The 23186-nt window shown below is 41.4% G+C and overlaps 1 protein-coding gene across 1 annotated transcript in view; it reads left to right on the top strand.

The window, feature by feature from the left end:
• The window catches only part of LOC139442110 (serine palmitoyltransferase 2-like), a 36562-nt gene extending 13646 nt beyond the window's left edge, over nucleotides 1-22916 (top strand). The window contains exons 2-13 of the mRNA XM_071222911.1: nucleotides 2499-2669; nucleotides 3092-3246; nucleotides 3478-3623; nucleotides 6169-6293; nucleotides 6561-6654; nucleotides 7831-7936; nucleotides 8677-8896; nucleotides 10654-10780; nucleotides 16197-16332; nucleotides 16503-16632; nucleotides 17249-17350; nucleotides 18554-22916. Coding sequence (XP_071079012.1) covers nucleotides 2499-2669; nucleotides 3092-3246; nucleotides 3478-3623; nucleotides 6169-6293; nucleotides 6561-6654; nucleotides 7831-7936; nucleotides 8677-8896; nucleotides 10654-10780; nucleotides 16197-16332; nucleotides 16503-16632; nucleotides 17249-17350; nucleotides 18554-18556 — 1515 coding nt within the window. The 3' untranslated portion in view covers nucleotides 18557-22916. The remainder of the gene's footprint in view (nucleotides 1-2498; nucleotides 2670-3091; nucleotides 3247-3477; nucleotides 3624-6168; nucleotides 6294-6560; nucleotides 6655-7830; nucleotides 7937-8676; nucleotides 8897-10653; nucleotides 10781-16196; nucleotides 16333-16502; nucleotides 16633-17248; nucleotides 17351-18553) is intronic.
• Nucleotides 22917-23186: the final 270 nt, after the last annotated feature.

Raw genomic sequence — 23186 nt, 5'->3', positions numbered from 1 at the left:
TGAAACTCTCCCAGTTCCTGTCTACTGGCACACACACCCTCCCCCTCCTCCATACGACTCACCCAGTTCCTGTCTACTGGCACACACACCCTCCCCCTCCTCCATACGACTCACCCAGTTCCTGTCTACTGGCACACACACCCTCCCCCTCCTCCATACGACTCACCCAGTTCCTGTCTACTGGCACACACACCCATCCTTGACATGCCCTGGGTGCATGTAGATATAAATATCATGTTGCATTTTTCAATAACAGGTTGCACAGGTGCATGTTTTATATAGATAAATCAAGCCCTGTTGTAGAATGCACTTTGTCGACATCAAGGTTCAACCTTGGTTTGTAATGGAGGCAAAAGTTGCTTTTGTAATCATGAAATAATCCATTTTACAATAAATTGCACACCAACATTAATGGTAAAGGATTTGATGTGTTCAACAATGTACATGAATAGCCAGGTTCTGACAAATCAGGGATGAAACAGGGATGAGATGAACAATTAAATATATGTGCTCTCTGTTTCATGGCATTCATTCTCCTGATGAAGGAGTAAGCATGTACTAGGAAACGCTGTGTTCCTCATAATAAAGAAGTTGACATGCATAAATTCTCTTCCTCATGTGTATCACTTCTAAATGGCTTTCAAAGACCTTTAAACATACTTTTCAAACAGCCATATAACTAAAGTACTCATGGAAATGAAAAAAAACTTTTTTCAACCTCAGATCTTAAATAAATGCAGTTAATATACAAAATATGTAAATATTCAAACAACTAAATTAGTACTAATTGGGACGTGGCACAAATACAGCGTATCAAATGTTTGTATGCCTTTTTACACGTAAAAGTGTGTAAAAATGTGAATAAAACAGACTATTGTGAAACAGGGCATAACCAGGTGTAAGTAGATCAAGGTGACCTATGATACCTTGATGACAGGTGAGAACAGTTGCATAATGCCTATAGTCTGTTTCTGCTATGTCAATTTGGACTTAGTTTTATTTTTGAATGTTGAAAGTGCCGACAGATTACCTCCTGTAAAGTACATTTTGTATTGTTCACTGAGATCAAACTAGCAAATCCAGACTAGTACTTTTCGAGTTGTTTTGTCATTTCGTATTTACAGCTACGTAACACTTTGTGTCGATTTTTAAATTGAGAAAAACAGGGTTTTTTTCATTTCTGTGAGTACTTTAGTCAGGCATGGTGTTACAACGCCTTGAGTGATGAAACTTTCACTGTGGACAGTTGGTTTGAGGCTTTCACATGGCTTTTGTATCATCTTGCATAGACTATTTTGTTCAGTCTCTGATGCACACAGGCCTTCAAGTGCAGCTGGTATTATCCATGTACACACTAAACACTGCTTGTGCAATCTATCATTACAAAACAACTTTTAGCTTTCAAGCACCTAAAATAGCAAATGGCTTGAAAATCTCTTGAGTTTGTTTCCAAGATCCTGTCATGAAAACCATGCTGGCATATATACAGTCGATACTCGTTATCTCGAACACCGTTATCTCAAATCTACCGATATCTCGAACCTGTCTCCAGTCCCGACTGCCTTACTATATATTAATGTTCATGCGTTGTTATCTCGAATGTCTGGATATGTCGAAGTTACAACACGATCCCACTAGGTTCGAGATAACAGGGTTCGACTGTATATTGGCAATAATCATTTTATTATCCCAAACTGGCTTCCACAAGAGATATCAGATATCGCTCGAATGAGATTAAGGAAATTGCAACAATGCTTTAGCTGACCGTTGGGATGTCATCGGTTACCATGACATTACAGTCACATGACATCACTATTTTCCATGCCACTGAAGCAGGTTAACTGTACCTTTACACACAAGTCTGGTCAAAAAGTTGACTTTGGATGATAAACAGAATTTCGTCCTCATGTCTTTTAAGCTCAAATGTTCGAAGACTTTTTGATAAAAATAAAAATATCCTCTGCAAGCCTTGGATACTTTATCATGTTTATCAACTCTTTTGATATACTTCAACTCAGAAGAACGACGTGATGCAGTGGGTAAGATTGCTTCAGTCAAGTCAAGAATATTTATTGAGAGCATGTGATAAAATACATCAGTAGCTACTGAATATTAGTGTGGGAAGCTGTATACAGTGGTAAGTAGGAATTTGATGAATGTGTCCTTATTGTTGACATGGTAAAGGTGATATTCCTCCAGTCAACAGAATCAAAATAGTTACCTGTTTCGAATAATCATAATAAAACTAAGTGGTGACTAACAGAATCGGGTGGTCAGGCTCGCTGACTTGTTTGATGCATATCATCGTATCCCAAATATGTGGATCCATGCTCTTGATGTCGATTACTGGATTGTCTTGTCCAGACTCAACTATTTACAGACCGCCGTCATATAACTGGAATATTGTGAGTGCAGTGTTAAACAACAAACAAACATTTCATCCCCCATTCCTTTTACTGTAGCACTGATGAAATTTAAAATAACAATTTCTCTTTCAGGAAGACAGCTGGAAAGATGATTTTTACGAGTCTTTCGAAGAGACACCACTTTTGTTGGCTATTGTCACCAGTCTGGCTTATGGCATCCTGGTGATAATTGGTCACATCAAGGAATATTACAGAGTGTACATAAAATGGGAACACAAAAGGAGCAGTGAACCCGGACTTGAGGTACGACACTCTGCTTCAATGTTAACAATCAGTTTAACATCCATACTCTATTGTTACCAATAGGATGATATGCAGGGGATATCATTTGCAGCCATTCTTTATTTTTCAGCATATAGTATGCAATTGTGTCTCGTAAAACCTAGTCAACCATATGTTGACAACTCGTGTGTTGTATATCAATCAAACAGTCAGTAATTTCCTTATTACCCAGAGATAATGACCCATTTTTCACCATTTTCACGCCAGACGATAATTTATACATCTATGCCTAGACTGATTATGGACAACAGACTGGAGTCTAGTGCTTTTAACATGCTTGTTTGCTTCAGATGCCTTTAGCAAAAAAATAAAATATTTATATTTTGTGTGCTTGCCGAGACATGTTGATGAATATTTGACGTTATTGTGTTTCTCTCCTGCAGGACTTTGTTCCACTGTATGCCAGTTGGGAGAGTTTTTATAAAAAGAATGTATTCCGCCGTATCAAAGATTGCTGGATGCGACCAATAGCCAGCTGTGCAGGGGCCAACTTCGAAGTAATGGAGTTGGTCACACATGACTATGGCTGGAACTTTGAGTAAGTTAATTGAGCTTTCATGAGAGATTTTAAGATGCACTATGTACACAGCTTTATGATGGTAGCCCATAAATAATTGAATCTGGGTCAGACAATACAGTAATTGATATAATGAGCAAACAATTTCCAGTTAAACCATTGATACATTGAAAGCATTGATAGCTTATCATTTGATATTTTGTTAGAAGAGTGTGTTTTCTTCCGTGGTAAAGCATTATTTGCCTATTTCAGACTTACTGGCAGGAAAATACCTGCGATGAACTTTGGGTCATACAATTACCTGGGTTTTGCGGAGAACAAGGGACCCTGCGCTGATGCCTGTCAGGTCACAACCTTGGAAGAAGGGGTGGGCGTGTGTGCCAGTAGACAGGAACTGGGTGAGTTGTATGGAGGAGGGGGAGGGTGTGTGTGCCAGTAGACAGGAACTGGATGAGTTGTATGGAGGAGGGGGGGGGTGCCAGTAGACAGTAACTGGGAGAGTTGTTGTATGGAAGAGGGGTTGGGCGTGTGTGCCAGTAGACAGGAACTGGGTGAGTTGTATGGAGGAGGGGGTGGGTGTGCCAGTAGACAGGAACTGGGTGAGTTGTTGTATGGAGGAGGGGTTGGGCGTGTGTGCCACTAGACAGGAACTGGGTGAGTTGTTGTATGGAGGAAGGGGTGGGTGTGCCAGTAGACAGGAACTGGGTGAGTTGTATGGAGGAAGGGGTGTGTATGTGTGCCTGTAGACAGGAACTGGGTGAGTTGTATGGAGGAAGGGGTTGGTGTGTGTGCCAGTAGACAGGGACTGGGTGAGTTGTATGGAGGAGGGGGTGGGTGAGTTGTATGGAGGAGGGGGTGGGTGTGTGTGCCAGTAGACAGGAATTGGGTGAGTTGTATGTAGGAGGGGGTGGGCATGTGTGCCAGTAGACAAGAACTGGGTGAGTTGTATGGAGGAAGGGGTTGGTGTGTGTGCCAGTAGACAGGAACTGGGTGAGTTGTATGGAGGAGGGGGTGGGTGAGTTGTATGGAGGAGGGGATGGGTGAGTTGTATGGAGGAGGGGGTGGGTGTGTGTGCCAGTAGACAGGGACTGGGTGAGTTGTTGTATGGAGGAGGGGGTGGGTGTGTGTGCCAGTAGACAGGGACTGGGTGAGTTGTATGGAGGAGGGGGTGGGTGAGTTGTATGTAGGAGGGGGTGGGCATGTGTGCCAGTAGACAAGAACTGGGTGAGTTGTATGGAGGAAGGGGTTGGTGTGTGTGCCAGTAGACAGGGACTGGGTGAGTTGTATGGAGGAGGGGGTGGGTGAGTTGTATGTAGGAGGGGGTGGGCATGTGTGCCAGTAGACAAGAACTGGGTGAGTTGTATGGAGGAAGGGGTTGGTATGTGTGCCAGTAGACAGGAACTGGGTGAGTTGTATGGAGGAGGGGGTGGGTGAGTTGTATGGAGGAGGGTGTGTGTGTGTGTGTGTGCCAGTAGACAGGGACTGGGTGAGTTGTATGGAGGAGGGGATGGGTGTGTGTGCCAGTAGACAGGAATTGGGTGAGTTGTATGGAGGAAGGGGTTGATGTGTGTGCCAATAGACAGGAACTGTGTGAGTTGTATGTAGGAGGGGGTGGGTGTGTGTGCCAGTAGACAGGAACTGGGTGAGTCGTATGGAGGAGGGGGAGGGTGTGTTTGCCAGTAGACAGGAACTGGGAGAGTTGTATGGAGGAGGGGGAGGGTGTGTGTGCCAATAGACTGGAACTGGGTGAGTTTTATGGAGGAAGGGGTGGGTGTGTGTGCCAGTAGAGAGGAACTGGGTGAGTTGTATGTAGGAGGGGGTGGGCATGTGTGCCAATAGACAGGAACTGGGTGAGTTGTTGTATGGAGGAAGGGGTGGGTGTGTGTGCCAGTAGACAGGAACTGGGTGAGTCGTATGGAAGAGGGGGAGGGAGTGTTTGCCAATAGACAGGAACTGGGTGAGTTTTATGGAGGAAGGGGTGGGTGCGTGTGCCAGTAGACAGGAACTGGGTGAGTTTTATGGAGGAAGGGGTGGGTGTGTGTGCCAGTAGACAGGAACTGGGTGAGTCGTATGGAAGAGGGGGAGGGAGTGTTTGCCAATAGACAGGAACTGGGTGAGTTTTATGGAGGAAGGGGTGGGTGCGTGTGCCAGTAGACAGGAACTGGGTGAGTTTTATGGAGGAAGGGGTGGGTGTGTGTGCCAGTAGACATGAACTGGGTGAGTTTTATGGAGGAAGGGGTGGGTGTGTGTGCCAGTAGACAGGAACTGGGTGAGTTGTATGGAGGAAGGGGTGGGTGGGTGTGCCAGTAGACAGGAATTGGGTGAGTTGTATGGAGGAAGGGGTGGGTGTGTGTGCCAGTAGACAGGAACTGGGTGAGTTTTATGGAGGAAGGGGTGGGTGGGTGTGCCAGTAGACAGGAATTGGGTGAGTTCTATGGAAGAGGGGGTGGGAGGGTGTGCCAGTAGACAGGAATTGGGTGAGTTGTATGGAGGAAGGGGTGGGTGTGTGTGCCAGTAGACAGGAACTGGGTGAGTTTTATGGAGGAAGGGGTGGGTGGGTGTGCCAGTAGACAGGAATTGGGTGAGTTCTATGGAAGAGGGGGTGGGAGGGTGTGCCAGTAGACAGGAATTGGGTGAGTTCTATGGAAGAGGGGGTGGGTGAGTTGTATGGAGGAGGGGGTGGGCATGTGTGCCAGTAGACAGGAACTTGGGTGAGTTTTATGGAAGAGGGGGTGGGTGGGTGTGCCAGTAGACAGGAATTGGGTGAGTTGTATGGAGGAGGGGGTGGGTGAGTTGTATGGAGAAGGGGGTGGGCATGTGTGTCAGTAGACAGGAACTGGGTGAGTTGTATGGAGAAAGAACAGCTGAAATATGTTACCTTGTATGTCCTTTCTTCTTGAAACTATAAACCAATTAAATGGGTTATTGCTCTTCTGCTGTCAGGTTATTTGGAAATTCACAAGGAGCTGGATGAGTTGATGGCTGAATTCCTGGGAGTCGAGGCGGCTGTCACCTTCCCAATGGGCTTCGCCACCAACTCTATGAATATGCCTGCCCTCATGGACAAGGTTAGTGAGCATTAGACAGGTCTGCAGTCAACATCATTGTTGATTCTTTACAACAACCTTTTGGTTTTTTAACTTGCAGAAAATGGCAGCCAATCTTGACATTTGATAGTGAGTATTCAGAAGACCTGTACTGCCTGCAGACAAATCCCTCAGTTCTATCACAAATTCCAAACTTCATACCTTGAAAATAAGTAGTGTCAGTTTACAAATGTTGGTGTTGCATGCACATACAGAGGTCTTCAGAACAGTTGTGTGTGGTTGTTGCAGGGTTGCCTCATCCTGAGTGATGAGCTGAACCACGCCTCCCTGGTGCTGGGCTCGCGCCTCAGTGGTGCCACAATCCGGGTGTACAAGCACAACAGTAAGTAATGATTGGGGATCATCAGTGAATAGTATCGGTCCTTGGTGCTTGATCATTCGTCTGTTGTGACTGTAATCAATTGTAAGTATCCATTATCAATTGTCACAAAACATGCAATTCATAAAAAAAATTGTAAGTTAAATGTTGCCTCTTTTTTTTTTGAAATAATTTCACGTAAGCACATTGAACTCCAATATGCAGCCATTAATGTATTTTCATTTATCCCTTGATTTTACTTAAAAGATCTTGCGAGATGATGTTTAACTTATAGATTGTTAATTTACTGTGAAAAACATTCAGATAATTATCACACATGATCAGTGGAAGAATAAACCAAAAACTTGTGACTTGGATAACTGGGGAAAAAATGTTCACACGATGATAACATCGTAGCCAATTCTAGAAATTATACTAATCCATATCAACTGCCTATATTGATTGGGAAGCCTTGGCCTCGTTCCACAAAGCAATCACAGCACTATGACTGTTGTAAGTCTATGTTAATTTATGGGAGTTACGACAGTCATAGTGTTACGATTGCTTTGTGAAACGGGCACCTGGTTATTGAAGAGTTGGCTTGTTAGCCCGGGGTTTGTTCCCCATATGGTGCAAGACTTGCCTTCAATCATGATGTTACTGGAATGTTGCTAAAAGCAGGACAAAACCATTCTGAAATATGGATAAGGGCTGCCTCCATGGTGTAGTGGATAGAGCATCTGTCTGGAGTGTGGAAGGTGGATGGTTAAATTCCCTGTCTGCATGGTCCGTGTCATACCAAAAGATGCTAAAAGTGGTACCAGTACTTGTTGTTACAATGCATGGTGGTTGGCATTAAGCTGATGAAACAAGAACTGGTCGGCAAAGAGTCGGTATTTTGTGTCTGACTGGGATTGTAGCCATTTCTTAACCCTAGAACGTATACTTGTCCATATCCACCAGCAATAAGAATGATAAGCCTGGGCCCCTGGCTTAGAGTCAGTAAACTGTCTGTCCATGATATCCCATGTTAAAATGTGACAGTACTTCATATGCAGGTCACTTTGTTAGTGCCATGATCTTGAAATCAAAGTTTTAACTCGCCTCACTCATAGATGGGAAACAGAAGATGTGTTTTGTGATGTTGTTATTTGTTGCTTTAATTTGTATTGATGCAGTACACAGATGTTGGGTTTTCAGACATGAAAGATTTGGAAAAGAAATTGTGTGACGCTGTGGTCCATGGGCAGCCTCGTACTCACCGGCCATGGAAGAAAATACTCATTGTTGTAGAAGGGGTGTACAGGTAACTACTGTGTATCTTAATGGAAAACTTTGTGCACCAATATCTGTGCATCTTTGTACTATACAGTTTATCAGGTAGTCTAAGGACAAGGGAGGTCGAGGCAAGCACATGTTCATGCCTTGCAGTAGGCATAATGGATGACCTGGAAAAAGTATAGGGGGACTTGGCAAACTGGCAATCCTTCTCTTAAGAGCCTTCTAAAATTGGAATTAGGTGGTCAGGGTTGATCATGTCATCATACCTTTAGCGTTGATCATGTCATCATACCTTTAGCGTTAATCATGTCATCATACCTTTGGCGTTGATCATGTCATCATACCTTTAGCGTTGATCATGTCATCATACCTTTAGCGTTGATCATGTCATCATACCTTTAGCATTGATCATGTCATCATACCTTTGGCGTTGATCATGTCATCAAACCTTTGGCGTTGATCATGTCATCATACCTTTAGCATTGATCATGTCATCATACCTTTAGCGTTGATCATGTCATCATACCTTTAGTGTTGATCATTTCGTCATAACTCAAGCGTTGATCATGTCGTCATTCCTGTAGCATTAATCATTGTCATCAACCACCAGGTTGCCTGGCTCAGTGTCAGCTGATTCAATTATTTACCGGTAAGCTGGAATATTGCTGACTGATGTCAAACAACAACTATGTACAATGAAGGGACCTTGGGTTCTCAGCTCTCATACTTCCCCCGAGCCTGCAGTCCAGTTTCCTCTGTTTTCAGTATGGAAGGATCAATAGTGCGACTCCCTGACATTGTCGCCCTTAAGAAGAAGTACAAGGCATACATATACCTGGATGAGGCCCACAGTATCGGAGCCATGGGCCCCCACGGCCGCGGTGTCGTAGACTACTTCAATGTTGACCCACGAGACGTGGATGTGTTGATGGGTACATTCACCAAGAGCTTTGGTTCATCAGGAGGATACATTGGAGGAACGAAGGTTGGTTTCAGGGAGTTACACAAGAACATATTTTGTAAAATGGTCATGAGAGATGAGACAAATGATTAGACCGAGAGATACAGTAAATTCCTTCGAATACCCTACCTTTATTACATAATAGCCATAATTTCCGTTCGGGCTAAACTGACACTATAAAAATCTTAAGGTTTTTTTAATAGACGTCCTCTTCATTGTCAGTTATCTGTCTAATGAGGAGTTGCAAGGCAGGAATTCAACACTTTTTTCTGTGTGAACATTTTTTTTCCCAGTTATCCAAGTCATAAGTTTTTGGTTTATTCTTCCACTGATAATTATCTGAAGGTTTTTCACAGTAAATTAACAATCTATAAGTTAAACATCATCTCGTAAGATCTTTTTAGTAAAATCAAGGGTCTGTTAGCATGGTTAGGGTGCCTGAGAATGGATTCTCCAGGCATACTGCAGTTGCCTTGGACAGGCTGCTGGCGTCGGTGACCCTGGAGGCCCCTGGCCCCTTTTACATTGAACAGTTCATGAAAGCATTGCAAAGCAAGAGTCAGCTATTACGACGACATTCAGCAAACTCATCCACAAGGAATTATCGCCTATTAAGCAAAACATCACTGTGCTGAAAAGTTCAAAGGATTGGGTAGACAAACAAGCTAACTCATTAGCTCTGGATGTACCGTTCATTCCCCTAAATACAGGTGCTTCTCTTGAGAGAGCACAATCTGTGCAAGTTACGTGATACACAACATGTCCAGTTTACACACTCTATTCCTCTCCTAGAGCTACCGGGGCGGTCGGGTAGCCTAGTGGTTAAAGCGTTCGCTCGTCACGCCGAAGATCTGGGATCGATTCCCGACATGGGTACAATGTGTGAAGCTCATTTCTGGTGTCCCCCGCCGTGATATTGCTGGAATATTGCTAAAAGCGGCGTTAAACCATACTCACTCACTCACTCCTAGAGCTACCGGGATTGTTTTTGAAAATGATATAGACTGATCTATTCACAATCTGGACGAGATCAACCTCCGACCTCCAGGCTCTTACACCTGACATGGTGGCCATCACTATGTAATGCCAGGCATTTCAGTCATGTGTCCCCCTCCAGTACATAACTGTACACTGATGCCTCGAACACACGCTGGGGAGCTGACATGGACGATCTCATGATCCAGGGAGAATGGTCTCGGGAGGATCAAGCCCTTCATATAAATTGCCAGGAAATGAAAGCTATTTATTTTGCCCTAAAAGGAAAAGTAAAGTGAAATAAATGATTGTTATTTTATTGCGAAAGTATTAAATGGTCAGGTGAAAGTGCTGAAATTACACACTCCTAATCAGATTCCAAAACAAGACTATTTGGGGGCATGCCTAAGGCTACCTGTGCAGCGATGCATGCCATGTTTTCATTGGCTTGTATGTTGGCTGACTCGTGGTGCGCGGCAGCTATGCCGATATGTCAGGAAGCAGTCAATCTAAAAATGTTGCTGTTTCTGTTAATCCTACAAAAGTCACCTTGCATACATTCCTGAGTGTGTGAAACGACCTTTTTTCTTGACATTGTGAATAAATAAAATAGCAATTAATGTCTGTAACGAGCCTTTTATGACTAGCATCTACTACCATGAACAGTGACTTTCTACCTGTCCAACAGTTGGCCAAGGGATAAACCCTATCGTGTTTGTTTCAGCAATATACATCCGTACATCCAGCATTCGTGTACTTTGAAATACACAAACTCACCCACTTCTTACTGTATGTGTTGATTCCAGAGCCTCATCAATCACTTGAAAGTGAACTCCCATAGCGCCATCTATGCTTGTGCCATCTCCCCTCCCATAGCCAGGCAGGTCATCCACTCCACGAAGATCATCATGGGCAAAGATGGAACTAACCTTGGTAGGTCAACTTCTGCATTTGTTTGTTTTTTCACCCATTCTAAATTTTGTCATGGGGTCCTGTTGTCTGAGACACGACATTCGGCTGGAAAGAGTTGTGTCCCCTATCTGTGTGAGGATCTGCTGGTGAAAGGTTCATGTCTCAGATTCACTCAATCCATTACGATCCATGGTATGTCAGCACCATACCTGTCCTTGTTCTTTCTTCTACAGTTTATTTTTTCTTCTCTGGAGTTTGTTTGTTGTTTATTATCGCACTGAGCAATATTCCAGCTATATGACAGCTGTCTGTAAATGATCGAGTCTGGACCAGACAATCCAGTGATTGATGTCATGAGCACTGATCCATGCAATTGGAATACGATTCCATGTATCAACCAAGTCACCGAGGTTGACCACCCGATCCCGTTAGTTGCCTCTTACGACAAGCATAGTCGCCTTTTACGACAAGCATGGGTTGCTGAAGACCTATTTTTCTTCTCCAATATTTATCTGACACAATGTGATATGTGATTTTAAACTCATCCTTCAATCTTATTTCAGTTGATGGAGGCAATAAATGGCCCAGTCGTCTTAAGGCACGACAGTTCATGATGCAGAGTTGCATCCCTTAAGGGTGCAAGAAACCAATAATTCTTACGAACCTCTACCTCTATTACATCATTGCCAAATTCCCGTATTTTGGCTGTAATCACACTATAACTAAATCTTCAGATTTTCAAAAGAAGTCCTTTTCACTATCAGTTACACACAACTAGGTGTTACTGCATTAGCCCCAATCGGCTTACAGCTCTTCAAGATTGCAATGGTGGGAAAATCCTCCCTTCTTTCCTGTGTGTGCTAGAGTGAACTTTTCACAGCCTCAATTCTTTAGTACTTGGGTTGTGCACTCACACTAAATCTAGCTATATTCATTTTTTAGTTGTATTACATTGTTCAACTAATTGAGAAGTATTCTGGGTAAGTGGTTATATTGACTAGTACTCATGTAAGTACATACTTGTGTTTATGGGCATTTCCTGATTACTTGAGACCCTCATCCTTCCTGCTTGATGTTCTGCAATGACCTCTGTGTTGAAGACAACTGTTGCTAGCAGTGCACCTCCCTTTTAAAGTCAGCTTTTAACAAATTAAAAAAACTGTAGAACAAATGTTATATTCTTTAGTACTTGGGTTGTGCACTCACACTAAATCTAGCTATATTCATTTTTTAGTTGTATTACATTGTTCAACTAATTGAGAAGTATTCTGGGTAAGTGGTTATATTGACTAGTACTCATGTAAGTACATACTTGTGTTTATGGGCATTTCCTGATTACTTGAGACCCTCATCCTTCCTGCTTGATGTTCTGCAATGACCTCTGTGTTGAAGACAACTGTTGCTAGCAGTGCACCTCCCTTTTAAAGTCAGCTTTAAACAAATTAAAAAAACTGTAGAACAAATGTTATATTTGGGATAACACTTTCTTAGTAAAGTACAGATTCGAGTACTTTATTGTGTTGAGTCCCATCCAGGATTCCAGCCCACACTGCCAGAGTGAGGCACCTAATTGGTCAACGACAAGCTGAACATGATCATGATCATTAAAGTGTGACAGGATACCACAGAATGATTTTAAGTATTGGCAGTTAAAGCACATGGTGTCATTCCCTCCTAAGTTTCCATGAGATTCATCCCGAGATAGGAAACCTGCTAGAAATAGGATTCATTTTAAGCCACCTGCAGAAGAGATAGAGCTCAGAAGCCATTAGAGTCCTCACGTCAGACGAGGAAATAGCAGAGATTCTAGACCTAGAGGTCAGAGTGACCACAGATTCTGACTGCACTACCAACCATCCAGTCGTAACTGATCCAATAGACCTGTTCTTCTTCTCTTCGGACTCCGATTGATTGCCTACCGACTGTCAACATACAACCCACTCAGTCTCCAGTATGAGGGCGTCTTTTGTCATATGCCATAAATTGGAAGTAGATCACATCCGACCACTGGATTCTCAGCATCGTTTCGAGGGGATACAAGCTACATTTTTGTCTTCATCCTCTACTTGTATCCTGGCTAGTAGGCCAAAGATTCCATCTGGAAGGGACCAAATTACAGGAAACCAACCTAGTCACTGGGACACTTTTAGGAGAAATGCCATTCGGAGCCATCAAGACTCAGATGACCTCAAGGGTTCCTACTCCCCAGTGCTCTTCGTCCCGAAGAATGACATGAGGATGATTATATATCTTAAGGTCCTCATTGAATCCTTCCTTGTCCCTCCTCCCAAGTTCCAGATGGAATCAGTACGGAAATTATGTTCAAGCCTCAGAACGGGAGATTTGCACTTATCAGTCTAGATCTGCAAGACATCTATCTCCATGTCCGTATTTAAGAAGCTTCACAGAAAAATCCTGCTTTACCGTCAACGGAAGAAAGTATGAATTCCAAGTTCTTTCATATGGGATTTCTGTAGCATCTTGGCTATTCACCAGTCACAAATCCCATTACCAGTTTACCCAATCTACAGCTAGTTCGCCTATATCTAGATGACTTCTTAATGGCAGATCAAGACGGATCCCTGCTCAAACAGAACAAGATCTTCTTGATCCAGCTGATGACTTATCATGGTGAACATTGGGATTGGGGCCCGTTTCCAGTTACAAATCGGACATGTCTGACCCCCAGAAGATTGTTATGCCAAGACATTGACGATGCTTAGCATGGCAACATCTCATCCCACACGATCTCTCCAATGGTGGATGTATCTTCTAGGGAATTTAATGTCTCTCCAGAATATGACGTACAGAGGAAGACTGATATTACGCCTACTCCAGAATTGTGTCAATTCGTTGAGATCTTAGCCCATGGATTCTCTCAACCAAATACCAGACATCTTTAGTCAGGAACTCAACTGGTAAACTCATGTTATGAGCGGTATTCCTCTGCTATTTCCTACACCCAAACAGCATCTGCTTACACATCACGTCCGACACAGTTTGAGGAGTCCATATGGATGACCTCAAGATCCAGGGCTTCTGGAATGCAGCTAAAAAATATCTCCACATCAACTGCCTAGAGATGAAGGCAATCTTGTATGCTCCCAGGCCCGGAAAAGTTCATCTAACTCACTCCTCAGTCCTCATAGCCACAGAGGAACCAAGTACAGGTCCCTGATGACAGAGATTACACAATTGTTTGCCTTGGCAGACTCCATCAGCTGTTGGATGGAAACTAAACGTCTTAGCAGACAATCTTTCCTTTCAGGTTTGAAACCTGAAAATCTATTCGTAGCTTGTAACTCACGATTTTATTGGATAAATATTGATTCTAATGAAGCTTTATTGCTGATATCTGGTACAAGGTTTGTGATTGGTTTAATTTGAGCATGTGACCTAAGGCGGCCAATCAAATTACAGCTATGGCATTTGTATAGTAACGTCCTCGTGTATGATGAATTTCATATTTTGACGAAAGATTTTTGTTAAATCATTTTATTCTGAATGTTTTAAGCAAGAATCGAGATCCATATTAAATATATTGATCTTCGTGGATGTATCGTGCAAGGTTACAAGCTGTGACAGATTTTTCATGCATATATTTTGGCATTAAACATCGTGTCCGAGCTGAGAAAGCTGAGATGTCATTTGACAACACGCAATCACATGAAAAAGATGGAAATTATCATTTAGATGTAAGTTTGACTTCTTTTAGATATATTTTTGTTGAATTTATTTATTACTTTGTATACTATATTTAAAGATTTGCATGAAATGTCTATATTTTGCTCTTTGACATGTTCGATGTGGACCCGTTGTCGCAGTGTGTTGTCCGAGAATATTATTTTCAATAACATTGCGGGAAATATAGATAAAAAATGATAAATTGAAATGGAATACGTATTTCAGACATTGTAAAATGTGATAGATTTAATGAATGAAGGATATGACAGGTAGGTTAATAAATTATATACTATTTTGATGTGACTACCACTTGGCCGGTCAACTGGCCTACAGTGTCTTGGGACTTGAGGCTCTTTGGCCGGTGTACCGGCCTACAGTGTTGAAAGAGTTAACTACTGAGTGCAAGAAATGTCATGGGCAGTGAACAAGAAGTGACGTCATCGTCTGAAAGTGACGTCATAGACCAGAAGTGACGTAACAACTGGATGTGACGTCATCTTCTGAAAGTGACATCATAGACCAAAAGTGACGTCATAGACCAGAAGTGACGTAACAACTGGATGTGACGTCATCGTCTGAAAGAGGCATCATGGACCAAAAGTGACGTCATAGACCAGAAGTGACGTAACAACTGGATGTGACGTCATCGTCTGAAAGAGGCATCATGGACCAAAAGTGACGTCATAGACCAGAAGTGACGTAACAACTGGATGTGACGTCATCGTCTGAAAGTGACATCATAGACCAAAAGTGACGTCATAGACCAGAAGTGACATAACAACTAGATGTGACGTCATCGTCTGAACGTGGCATCATGGCCCAAAAGTGACGTCATAGACCAGAAGTGACGTAACAACTGGATGTAACATCATCGTCTGAAAGTGACTGGTACTGATGTCATAACTGAAAGTGACATCATGGACCAAAAGTGACATCATAGACCAAAAGTGACATCTAGACCAAAAGTGACATCATGGACCAAAAGTGACATCATAGACCAAAAGTGATGTCACAAACCGGAATTGGGATGAAGACCAGAAGTGATGTCTGGAAATGATGGTCTGAGCCATGGTGTTAGAACATCTAATGATGTCATTTACATGCATAACAGCGAATATAACGGTAATTCTTGTGAAGGTACCATATATTTGTCTGACTATGTAGTTTTCAAGTCCTGTTGAGTTGATGTGATAGTTATACCTTTCGGTTTAGAAACAACTATGGAATCACAGAAGATTTGATGTCAACTGTCAACTACACAAGGAGTCACTATAAACGGGGCCTGCCTATAACTTGGGTACATTCTGGCAATAATGTAATAGAGGTAGAGGTTACTACCTCTATTATATCAGAAGTACTTGCACCCTCCTCCCCTTCAATCTGTTCAGTTGATACATGTTTGGGAAAGAAGTGAGGTTTTTCCCGCCTTTGCAAGCTGAACTAGTTGTGTGTAGTTGACTTCTGGTCTAGTTATAGTGTGATGACAGCCAACCTACTGGACTTTTTCCACCATGTAATAGCAGTAGTATTCTTAGACTTATTAACAATGATAATTATTGTTCCTATGATCGTGGGCTCAAATCCCAGATTCACCATGATTGTTTCTTTTTGGTTTGTCAGCCCCATACCTGTTCTTGTGTGTTTCATCAGTGATAAATGTCTGACACCTGCATCATGATTGATGCTAGTTTGTTTTCCCTGGGAGCTTTATACTTCTGGACAGTCTCAATAGGTGTTTCTTGTTTGTCCTCAGGTGAGAAACGTGTCCGACAGCTAGCTTGGAACGTCCGCTACTTCCGGCGCAGACTCCAAGACATGGGCTTCATTGTCTATGGCAATAAGGATTCTCCAGTTGTGCCTGTGCTTGTCTTCTTACCATCCAAAATGGCGTAAGTAATGTAGTGCCACAACCTCATGTAAATCACTTCCTTGTAAAACATGTTATTATATGCAACTCTCTGTCAAGTAGGTTTCTGTTTGTTTTGAAAAAAGAAATGTATTTTTGTTTAGAATGATCTTTAGCCTCAGAAACACAACTGAAGGTATTCCTTTGTTGCAGTGCCTTCAATAGAATGGCCTTAGAGCGTGGGCTGGGTATTGTGGTGGTTGGATTCCCAGCTACTCCTCTCATTGAATCTCGAGCCAGGTTCTGTCTGTCTGCCGCTCACACCAAAGAGATGCTGGACAAAGTAAGTTGTGGGGAATGTAGCGCTTTGTTACTCATGCTGTATGCTCTTGACACTTCGGTTTTATTGTATATGTATCATGTCAGTTGTTAAGATGACTTGGGTTACAAGGTAGTTTGTATGTATACATGAATGTCTGGAAATGTTTGCTACATTGCATCCTTGTTTCCTTCTTTTTGTTCCATTCTTGGGCAGAGTAGGTCCTCAATGCCATCATCCTTGTCTCCCTGTATGATTGTCAGGGAGAATAGGTGTCCCATACCACCAGTGTTTGTCTCCCTTAGGTATGTAGTTAAACAGCTGTCCAGTTCCTGTGGCTATTCCAGGGTAGAAAGCTCCACCACCATCATGTCTCAGGAGAGAGACCCATTCTTGTCTTCCTGTGGTGGTGCTTGGGTAAGAAGGTCCCTTTGCTTCCATGTGTTTTTCTCCCAGTGGAGATTCCACAACAGAATGGGTCCTCAGCTCCCCATGCTTATCACATAGGCTTACTAAAGGAAGGATCAGATGGTTACAATGTGATACTTAGCTGACATACTATTGCCGTAATATTACAGTACCATTCGTGTAGTATGATTTCACTCCTTCACTGACTGTTTGGTTCTTGTGTGATCTACAGGCCTTGGACATCATCGACCAGCTGGGCGATGACCTGTGTCTCAAGTACTCCCGGCGCCCTCATCATCAACATTACTACAAGGACTCAGTCAAACTCACTGAGGTAGCTTCACTCACTAAACGATTTCTAAGCTGAGGCACAATTTGTGTAAAGAACTGAAAAGTTAATGATGTGGATATATTTGTGAAATGAGAAGAGCTATGTATGGTTGCCTCCATAGTCAAGTGGATAGAGCATCTGTCCATATCACCTCCCCTACAGTGGCCATATGTAATCTGAAATGTGCTGTCAGAACACTGTGATAAAACTGTTCAGTTGCCTCTGTGAAGTATGTATGGTTCCCCCATAGTCTCGTGGATAGAGTATCTGTCTGTCTGCCTGGCCTGTAGTGGCCATATGTAATCTGAAATATGCTGTCAGAACATTGTAATTTAACTGAAAAACTGATCAAAGCACTAAACCTTAATCACTCAACACACCATGCTTGTCTGAAGAGACAACTAAATTAGATTGGGTGATCACATGGGAGGTTGAGTAAGACGTGTGTTTCAAGGAGGTCCCCCAGGGAGGTTCAACTCTCAACTGTGACGATAGTTTGTCATTTTACTCTGACAATAATAATGGTTGCTCACACCGTCCTCCACTGGTTATTGTGTGATAGTGTGTCATTATACTCTGACAATATTAGAGGTTGCTCACAATGTCCTCCACTGGTTATTGTGTGATAGTGTGTCTTATACTCTGACAATAATAATGGTTGCTCACACCGTCCTCCACTGGTTATTGTGTGATAGTGTGTCATTATACTCTGACAATATTAATGGTTGCTCACACCGTCCTCCACTGGTTATTGTGTGATAGTGTGTCATTATACTCTGATAATATTAATGGTCGCTCACACCGTCCTCCACTGGTTATTGTGTGATAGTGTGTCATTATACTCTGACAATATTAGAGGTTGCTCACAATGTCCTCCACTGGTTATTGTGTGATAGTGTGTCATTATACTCTGACAATAATAATGGTTGCTCACACCGTCCTCCACTGGTTATTGTGTGATAGTGTGTTATTATACTCTGACAATAATAATGGTTGCTCACATCGTCCTCCTCTGGTTATTGTGTGATAGTGTGTCATTATACTCTGACAATATTAATGGTTGCTCACACCGTCCTCCACTGGTTTGTCTGGTCATGTAGCAGGGATAATTTTGTAATATTCCTGAAGCATGGTGTGCCCACTCATTCTCAAAGCCTCTTGTTTTTTATTTATTTTAGCCTCTTGTCACATTGTTTATTTCTGCAGTAACTGCCTGTCATCCACCTTGCACTTCCAAGACTTCAACAATGGCACCTCTGGACTGGCATCTTGACCAAGATGCTGCATGAGGGACCAAGACAACAGCTCAACATCTACACATCACATCTCCAGCTTCCAGATGGGGATTGTTAAAACAACTAAATACCAAATCCTTATTGTTCTGTTGTCTACAGACATAGTCTTCACTGCAGAATCACAGTATTTTCCAACTGGTAGAGCGTCCACCCGGAGAACAGAAGGTTCAGGGTTGGATACCCGGCCGCGTCATATCAAAAGACGTTAAAAGGTGGTAATTATTGTTACCCTGTCTGGAGTTTTAAGGAGCTAAAATAAGGACTGGTCGGCTTGGAGTCAGCATTCTGTGTCTGAGTTGGGTATTCATATTAAAACTGCAGCATGGTATCTCATTGGGCTAGCACTATAAATCAGCATCAGTCCGGACGAGTACAAGCCGTTACACACACACACACACACATGTACACGCATGTCGCTATGTAAGTGCAATAATCTTGGACGCGATGTTTAACCCATTTCACCTCACCTCACAATAGTATTTTCCATATGAACCTTTGATCAACATATATATATATATGTGTTCAAGCAGTGGAATGGGCCGTATCATCTCAACAGCTCCCCTGCTCTTGTAGCTTCACAGAAGACTGTATACTTGGTATACAATAAGGTCATACAAGTCTACATCTCTTGTGAGTGTTGTGAAGTGATGATCTTTATACCATGAACGGTTCTCAAAGGTTAACAACATTGGCAGATTTGCCCACTGTTCTTCAGCACAGCACATGGCTCTGTAGAGTTAGTCAGTGTCAAGATCTGCTGGTCTGTGTTTGAATCCCAAAATGCCCTGATTAAGATTCGTTTCGTGGCACTATTTTCTGTTTCTGGGTTCATAAGAGTGATAAATGTTATTGTGGGCTTTCCTCACTAGAGGTTAATCTGAACTGAAAATAATATTCAAAGTGGTGTTCAACTGGTCTGTTGCAGATCCTTGCTGTAGTAAGAGAGGCTGTTGATGAAAATGTTTACGTCTAAACTTGTGCAAGGTGATTTGTTTGTCCCGATACTGTTACTGATAAACTGATTCTATTAAGAGGGTCCCCCTAGAATAGTAGCATGTCTGCTCCCATTGTTGCTATTATTTATTGATTAAAAAAAACCCACACAAAAGCATCAGCTTACATTGATCCTCTGAAATACTGACTTCCATGTCCTGCTGTCATACATTACTGAAGGTTATGAGGATTTTTCTGTGGGCTTATTGTGCATACTGTATTCGACGTAATAAGCGCCCACGGCGATATTAACTAATATATTTGCTGGTAAACAATCCCAATTAGCACCCCTTCTGATTGATCAATGTACAAAAGATTTATTTATTGGCGTATAATACGCAATTAAATTCTGGAAAAATATACCTGTCGTATATAAACATTTCAGGCTCTCAGCATAAACCACGAAAATTATCTTTCAAATTTTTTTCACCAAAATAACATTCTATTAAGAGCCCCCTATTTCTAATTCTGAGAGTGCCGTGGGCGCTTATTACGTCGAATACGGTATTTGATTTCTATGATGTATATATGGCACACCATTTCAAACAGTTGCAGTCCTTTCCTTGACATGAAAAGATATATACTCCTCAAGACAGTTTGCATTTGACAGAGTGGATGTCTTGTTTTCAGTGGTGGTAACCGGCACCGTTGCATATCCATGTAGAATACAAATTGAGCTGATAATGAACTTCATGAAGAAATGATGAGAGTGTGAGGCAAGGGATGTGATGTATTATGGCCTTATGGAGAATATTTTGAATATTCAATATAAATGAGCAAATTGGATGTTGCACCTTCCCTGTTTGACAACAGCTGTCTGACAACAACTGTCTGTACCCAAAGGAAGGTTGGTAGAATTCATGTTAGGACCAGGGGAACATCTCATCTTCTACAATTATTGCTTGTATCAGAACATGGTCTCTTGAGAGGGTTTGCCTGGCTCACTCTGTATCCCAACTTTGCCCTAGTAATGATGTTTTGGTTGAGTGTTTTGACTTTAATAAGGGAAGGGGATCATTGTCTGTCCGGCAAACATGGTGCCTCCTATCCAGGGTGTATGTTTAAATCTATACTTGTTATCATGGTTACCTGTTAATGAGCCACACTCCTTTGTGATATCACATGTGGCATCATCATAAGAAATCTAATCAGACAATATTTGTTAAATCATTGTTGAAATTTATGTAAGCATTGTGAACTGTATATGTAATGTGTATATTATCTCTAGGCAGGACAAATAACTGTTACTGGACTAAAACGGAATTAGAAGGTCAGAAAAACAAACATTTCGAATTTATTAAATGGATTATTTCAGTCCAATAAAAAATTAGGTTAAGTATTTGAGGTTATCAAAGCATGTTTTGGTTTTATGCATTATGAGTAGAGGATCAATATTTTGATGGATGGGTTTGGATTGATAAGTGTTGTAAGCTGATCTGAACAATCAGGTCTGCTCTCTATTTAAAAAATGAATATGAAACTTGAGTGACCAACATTTCTGATGAAAAGATTGGATCTTCTTGAACTATGTGCTTTCATGAGAACAAATGAGTTGAATATATTTTTTTAACAAAATATTTGTGTACCTGAAAAATGTATATTGTGCCTGAGTTCTCAAAACAGTGTAAAGATTTTGATCCACATGTCCAGCTATAGTACAAGTTATGTCTATTTTTTTATGTGGCAAGCAACTGTTGGGTTTCAACTCCTAATTTTTTCCCCTGCCATTATATCTCAAGCTCCTCACAGCAATATCCCTTTTGCGGAGCTCACAATACTATCACTGCCACCAGTCGAAGCTCCCCACTGTGATAGGTGGCTACAACAATGCTTGGAGCTGAACTCGCAACCAACTGACAGTTATGTTTACAAACAAGTGATGACTGCCATGATGCCAAATACTCTTATCCCAGTTTAATTATTTTCTTTGTTTGTCAATTTGAATTTTTGTTTCATTACAACTGTCATGTAATTGGTATAGTAAGGATATGAGGGACAAGTTGGTTGATTCTTCTGCAATCTCGAACCAATCCGATCATACAAACAAAAAGTAAAATTCATCTGGGAAATATGGTCAGTTGTAAACCTTTCTAAAAAATAACTGTGATGACATTCCCAAAGACATAAACTGAAGTGAAAATGTTACTACATTTGGGGTAAGAGGGCAAATGTCAAGATTCTTGTAATGGACGTGCGCTCACTGGTGGCAATGATGTTACGGAGAGTGTAAGGCAGGTGTCACACGCTGGGAAGGAGCTTGGCTATATCTACAATCTGACCTATCAAGATACCAGACTGAGAAAACCACTGCATAATCTTAATAACCCTGTTCTAGTTTTACTAGTCTTTAGTCATTGTACATACATATTATGTACAGATAGTTTAATGTTTTGTGAAGTTCATGTCCTGTATATTATTATCTTAATCTACCAACAACAAACTTCAGCCATACTATCCGGACAGGGACCATCTCCAACTGTTGGCCAGGTGACTGGTGCCGTATAATATTGAAGTAACAACACACCATCAGCAAAATGTTACATCTTTATCACGGGGCCTCTTTGCATAAAGTGATTTTTGTGCTAACTTCACTTCTTTCATGAAAGCTAACTGTCGTCATAACAGTTCAACTTTCTGTAAAGGACACTGCTTTTCTATTATGTGACCTATTCAAAACCTGAATAATAATTTTGTTTGTTTATGGAGTGTCTTTTTGTTATTTTGCCAAGGGTTATGACACAACATTCAAAAGAATGATTCACAAGATTTAAGCCAATTCAATTTATTGGTAAAAAATGAAATAATGTTTTCACGAGAATACAATGTTTTATTATATTTTTTTTACAACAGCAAATTTGTTATCAATTGAAATAATGTTTTCACCAGAATACAATTTTTATTTTACAACCGCATATAATTTTCTTTTTTTACTTTAACAAATTTCATGATTGATCCAATGATCATGTGCACTCCTTTTATATATTAGATATATGCTGCTGTTTTGACTGAAATGAGCTACATATCTTTGTTATCGAGTTGCATATCTTGTCTATATCAGTATGTTTACACATGTTGCAACAAGTTTCTCTCTCTGGACCAATGTGTCCGTGTATCAGTGAGTATGTTCTTTAACTTTCAAACATGATCAAACAAATAGGACTATCATCTTCACTAACGTGCTTGTGGAAACAATTCCAGTTTTTGTTTTGTATTTTTTTACTTGGTTTCTCTTGTTATCTTCAATGCCACTTTTTCTTCATAATAAACTGTATACAAAATGATTGGTTTTGCTTTGTTGTTTTGCAGTTGCTTAGGAATGTTTGTATGGTTATATATACTGATCAAAAACAGTTAGGGATCATGAATATTTTGGGGTATATTTTTTATGTAGTTAAGACTGAGCTGACAGTGTCATAAGAATATCCCCCCCCAAAAAAATCATGATCCCTTACTTTTTTTGTTCAGTTTATATATTTTAAAAAAAAGAAATGCAAAAGACGTAAAATCGTAAATATCTGACTGAGTGTTACCAACGTCCATACACAATTAAT

This window comes from Haliotis cracherodii, unplaced genomic scaffold (assembly GCF_022045235.1).
Source record: "Haliotis cracherodii isolate W230 unplaced genomic scaffold, xgHalCrac1.p SCAF_5, whole genome shotgun sequence".
Classification (NCBI taxonomy): Eukaryota; Metazoa; Mollusca; class Gastropoda; order Lepetellida; family Haliotidae; genus Haliotis; species Haliotis cracherodii.
This window is presented reverse-complemented; position numbering and strand designations above follow the sequence as displayed.